Source organism: Lipotes vexillifer, unplaced genomic scaffold (genome assembly GCF_000442215.2).
Source record: "Lipotes vexillifer unplaced genomic scaffold, Lipotes_vexillifer_v1.1 scaffold394, whole genome shotgun sequence".
Taxonomy (NCBI): domain Eukaryota; kingdom Metazoa; phylum Chordata; class Mammalia; order Artiodactyla; family Lipotidae; genus Lipotes; species Lipotes vexillifer.
Genome location: NW_006791731.1, coordinates 952393 through 958076, shown reverse-complemented (window position 1 = coordinate 958076; position 5684 = coordinate 952393). Strand labels below are relative to the sequence as shown.

The 5684-nt window shown below is 61.2% G+C and overlaps 1 protein-coding gene across 1 annotated transcript in view; it reads right to left on the bottom strand.

Annotated features, from left to right (window-relative positions):
- SACK1H (scaffolding CK1 anchoring protein H) overlaps positions 1-5678 on the bottom strand; it is an 8481-nt gene extending 2803 nt beyond the window's left edge. The window contains 4 exon segments of the mRNA XM_007464563.1: positions 140-264; positions 351-515; positions 1463-1924; positions 5596-5678. Of these exon segments, the coding sequence (XP_007464625.1) occupies positions 140-264; positions 351-515; positions 1463-1909 (737 nt within the window). The 5' untranslated portion in view covers positions 1910-1924; positions 5596-5678.
- Positions 5679-5684: the final 6 nt, after the last annotated feature.

Below are 5684 nucleotides of genomic sequence, written 5' to 3'. Positions count from 1 at the left end.
GGCCGAGTAACGACCCAGGCCAGGCTGGGGCAGGACCGCTGGAGCAGTGTCAGGGGCTCCAGGAGGAGGGCTTCTGGAGAGGAGGCCCTTTAATGGGGAGGTGCTGGAGCGGGGGCGTGGGCAACGGGGCTGCGCGCACCTGTAGCTCCCACTCATCACCACGGCACAATCCACTAGGAGGAACTTCTCCTTCACGTGGCCCTTGAAGGATTTCCCAGTACGGCAGTAGTAGGTGGGGCCTGCCACAGTGCGCACGCGTAGGAACTGGGGCAGGAGAGGCGTTACGTGTCTGAAGAGGGATCTTAGCCCCTCCCTCCCAGCCATGCCCTCCCCACCCTCCGGTCACTCACGTCCACGTGGTGCAGGTTGACGTGGCACTTGTCGGCCATGTCCAGGAAGTGCTGTGCGTTCACCTCATCCAGGAGGATGTAGACCGGGACGCGGCGCGCAGCTGCCTCCAGCACCTCACTGAGAAGGTCCACGTCGGTGAACATGTCCATCACCACGGCCACCACCTGTGGGGGGGTCGAATCAGGGACAGAGGACAGACCCCTCCACGGTCCCCACTATTCTCTAGCCATACCTCCACGCCTCCGCCCCCAGGGCAGGTTGTCTCTGGATGCCAACAATGGCCACTAGCTCGTCCCAGGGGAGAGTGGGACCCTGTCGTGGAATGGGGGTCAGAAGGAAGGGGGCTGTCAGAGGGGATATGGGGCTGCTGGTCTGCTAGGTGGCCCATGATGGAGCCTGAGGCAGGCACAGGGCCCGCAGCCTACTGGGGGCGGGCTGTCCTTCAGCTAGGGGCGGGTGTTCAGCCCAGGGCAGAGAGCCCTGATGGCGCAGGAGGCAAGGCAGATGAAGCCCCCAAAACCCCCCTGCCTTACAGACAGCTGAGCTCCCAGGACCCCAGGGCAGGTATCACGGCTGAGCCCGAGGCTCCATTTCTGCCCCTGGGAGAGGGTTGCCACGGGGGGGCGGGGGGCAGAGGCAGAGGCAGGGGTCCTTGGTGTCTGAACCTGCTGCCTTAGGGTCCATGGTTTAACAGGCTCCCTTTGCTATTTGCCAACTGTTTGGGGTGCTGAGGGCGCAGGGGTAAGAAGGTGTCAGCTAGGTCAAGGGCAGGACTACAGAGAATTCTCTGAACAGTAAAGCCAGGCAAGGAGGGACCCCAACCATCCCAGAGCCCCTGAGTTTCTGGGCACTGGCCATGACCCTGGGCAAGCAAACCTGTGCAGTCTGCAGCTTGCAATAACCAAACCCCCGATGACCCGGGAAAAAGTCTGCCAGGGAGCCCTCATCACAGCTCGAAGCCTGGAGGCCTGGCTGGCCAGCCCTGGCCCCACCCTTGCCCCCTAAGCTGGGTATGCTGGTATTTCTCCTTCACCCTCACACTCCTACTCATGCTTCACGGTCCAGCTCAGGCTGCCCTTCCCCACTGCCTGCTGAGCCTGTGACAGCACACCTGCTGGGCAGAGCGGATCATCCTTCGAGCCTCATCCTTGATGCAGGGGCTGTCAGGTGGCGGCGGCTGCACCAGTGTGGTAACCTCAGTGCCCTGGAAGCCGAAGGTCAGGGGCCAGCCCAGGTCGAGTTCAGGCACTGCCTGGTCTGAGTTCACAGGCCAGTAGGTGCCCGAGGAGCCATCAAAGTCCACGCTGGGAAGGCTGCCTTCGGGGGGCTCGAGGGCAACGTGCTGCGGGGCCCGCAAGTGGCGGCTCACGTGCTCCAGCTCCTCAGGGCACAGGAAGGCAGGTGCCCCCTCCGACGCTAGGAAGCGGCTATAGGCCTCCGGCCCGCCCTCAGCCAGTGCATCCACTGCCAGGCGGTAATATTCTTTGTAGTGGGGTGGCAGGTACCCGGGTGCCAGTGGGTTATCCCCCTGCGAGGAGCTCTGGGAGCGACGGGCCATGTCGGGGCCAGGGACCTGGGGGAAGGGCAGGGAGACACATTACAGGGGCAGGGGCTCTGGGCCCCCCCCCCACACATGTGGACACGCATCATAGAAGGAGCTATCAGTGACCTTGCGTGGGCTGTGGAATTCAGCCCGTGCCTGGAGGTCTTCCAGGGCACCCCCAGAACCTAGCATGCCCCCTAGCTGGGGGAACATCAGAAGAACGCCCCGACACAGGCACCCCAGCTGTCTCTCGTCGCTCTGGCCATACCGGCCAGGCCCCTGTTTTCACCAGGAGCCAGGGAGCATCTGGTGCCCCAGCTTCCCGCCAGGGGCTCTGGCTCCACACAAAGCCCACTCAGGTTACTTTATGGCCTCTGTGGACCCCTTCCTCCATTAAAAACAAGAAAACACTAATGATATTTTATGATAGTTGGAATAAAGAAAATATAATCCAGCCTTTACTGTTATATTTACTTTTTTCTTCTGATTTTATGACATGAATGCATTTTTGTGGCCCCTGGCACTGTGCGTGCTGGACAAGCTGGGCCGCTGCCTGTGCCTCTCTGGCCTGTTACCTCCACTGTAAAATGCACCTGTCTCAGCCATAAAGGAGAAGGAAATTTGGTCATTTGCAGCAACGTGGATGAACTTGAAGGGCATTGTGCTAAGTGAAACGTCAGAGAAAAACAAATACTGTATGATATCACTTGTATGTAGAACCTAAAAGAAATACAACAAACTAGTGAATATAATAAAGAAGGAGACTCAGATATGGGGGAGGGGGAGGTACAAAGTACTGGGTGTAAGATGGGCCCAAGGATGCCTTGTACAACAGGGGGAATAGAGCCAATAGTTTGTAGTAACTGTAAATGGAGTGTAACCTTTAAAAATTGTATTAAAGCATTTTTTTTTAAATGCAGCTGTCAGGGTTGACCTGATAGCACACCTGGCCCAGGACACAGAGCTTGTCCTGGGATGCAGCGTTAAGCCCCATCCACAGACCCTGGCCACTCCTGCACCTGCCCTACAGGGTCACACACTCTGAGCCCCACAATCCACTCGCTGACCTCTCAGCCCTCCGAACCCTCACCCCTGTCCACCATCCCATCTCGGGCACCTCCCTGGGCCACACCCCAGGCACCAGCCCTCCCCGAGGCCTGTAATCCTTGCAGGAGCTTAGAGGCCTGTCCCTGCCAAGCCCGGCCCTGTGTGGTAGCAGCAACCTTTCCAAGTTTCTGGTCACTGCCTGGCTCCCTGCCGCACTCCGGAGGAAGTCAGAGCCCTTTGCAGTGGCCACTGGGCTCGTCCTGCGCTCCAAAGGTGCCTCTCCACCTTCACTGCTCACCCCAACTTCACATCAGCCACGCCCACTGGCTCCACTCCAGCCCACCTGCCTCCAAAGGGCCTGCATGGGGGCCTGGCCTGGGTAAAAGCGGTCATTGGTCCTGGAAGGCCAGGTGGGGGTCTTTATTTGGCTCCCAGGGCCCATCTCCCCAGGATCCCTGAACTAGCTGGATGCTCATCCCCCTAGCCTGGAAGGAGGGTCCGCTGGAAGCCAATCCTGCCTAGCCTGTGGCTTCCTGAATATCGGTCCTGGCTGGGGAGGTGGTTCTGCCACACAACCCAGAGTGCCCCCGCCCCCTGCAGGTGCAGCTGGACGATGCTGACTGGATGGGGTCCATGGCCCGCTGGAGACTGTTGCCTGAGAAAGTTGGGGGGTCAGGATGACCTGGGGAACCTCTCCTGCCTACCTTCCCTGGGAGGTGACAGGCTACTGAATGTGACATGGAGGTGGGGATGGGGCATACCCGTGTGTCATTCAGTCACACCTGGCGGAGATGCTACTTGGTCTGATTGTCTGAGGAAAAGCTGCTCTGCCTCGCCTTAGAGGGGGCACTGTCCCCTGACTGTATCTGGTTACATATGGCCTCATTGTACCAGGACCAGACTGAGGCTGAGCACACACGGGTATGAGGTGTGGGCCTGTTTGTACTAGATTTTCACCCTGTACCTGATGACACTGTTCTGGGGGTGGGGGTGGGGGTCACACTGTATCTTTTTTTTACCTTAATTTTTATTGGAGTCTAGTTGCTTTACTATATTGTGTTAGCCTCTACTGCACAGCAAAATGAATCAGCCACACGTGTACATATATCCCCTCCCTTTAGGACACTACAGTGCGTTAGGTAGAGCTCCCTGTGCTATCGATATGTTCCCAACAGTTGTCTATTTTATACGTAGCATCAGTAGTGTATATGTGTCAAACCCAATTTCCCAATTCCTCCCACCCCCCCCAACGCTGCGGGGGACCCCCGTATCTGGCAGCAGGGTGTGTGACTGGGGTGGGGGCGCTATCCCGCTGACAGCCTTTGCAGGTGCCGCTCCCCAAGCCAGGGAGACCTGCTAGAAGTGAGATCATCCCCTCCTACTTCACTGGGGAAGGGAATCAACACGAACTGTCCAGGCTGCATGCAGTGCGGGGACAGGGGATCCCAGGTGGGCAAGGAACCTTCTCATCCGACAGGACTGGTCAGGAAGGGGCACCCGTCCAGAGTGAGCCCCCCAGGTGGCCCTGCCCTGGCCCACACAGCTATACCCACGATCCCGAAGACCTTATGCCTTTGCCTGTTTCATGGGTCTACACACCCCTGAACTGTGGACCGGGCAGTGGCCACTCCCAGCCAGCTGTGGAGAAGCCAGCAGCGTGCCTCCCCTCACATTTGCCTACCAAATGCCGGCCCTAAGGGAGGGAGGGGCGCTTATCCCACCCAGGCGGTGACTCAGAAGGAATCCCGCTCTTTGTCAGCTAACCTCTGACCTCTGACACAGCGACAAAGCCTCCAGGCACGGCCCTCAGGGCTCTAGTGGGCTCCCTTACCAGGGGCCTCCACCGGAAGTCTTTCCCACAGGGCAGGCCTGGGGTTTTATCCGGAGGGAAGGATCTGGGGCGAGCGCACACGGTGGACGGACCCTGAGCCAGGCAGACAGACGCATTAGGCTGAGGGGAGGAGTATGGGGGTGAGATCCCGGCAGGGGAGGCTCACGGTCTGGAAGTGGGTGAGCTGCAGTTTTCCGGTGCATACTGCAGGGCCAAATGGGGTTACTGAACCCCAGGGAGTTAGGCTGACTGGGCCGGGTGTCCCATCCACCCACCCAAGTCCAAGGACTTGGGCGCCAGGGAATCGGGGCCTTCTGCTCTCCCTGCACCCTACGGAGGGAACCGGACCGAGCCCTGGCCACTCACAGGCCATGACGGCCTAGAAGGGGCGGCCCAGGGAAGGGTCCAGGCCAGGCCCGGCACCCTCTCCGGACTCCAGCTAGGCCGAGAGGGCGGGAGCAAGTCGGGCCAGCCTGGGCTGGCTCGACCCGGGCCCGGCGCCTCTTCCCGCTCGGCTCCTCCTGGGCCGGCGTCGAGCGAGGGCACCCGCGTCCACACCGGCACACGCGGCCGCGGCGCCCCCTCGCCCCCAGCTCGGGCAGACCCGCCCGACCCCCGTGCACGCGGCCGCGCTTGAGCTCCCACCGCCCTGCTCTGTGTTGCGAGGACCCAGCCCAGGTGCGGGCCGGCGGGCCGCCCAGGTGAGGCCGCGCGGGGTGGGGTGGGCACCGGTGGTGCCGACCCCGCCCCACCCCGCCGGCCCGGCCGCGGCCTCCCCCTCCCGCGCGCCCCGCCCAGCTGAAGCCCGGGGAGGGGGCCCTACCTGGCCAGGTGCGCGGGGTCTCGGGACAAGGGCAGCAGGAGCCGACCGCCGCCCAGCGGCCTCGCGGTCCGGTCGGTCCGGCAGCCCCT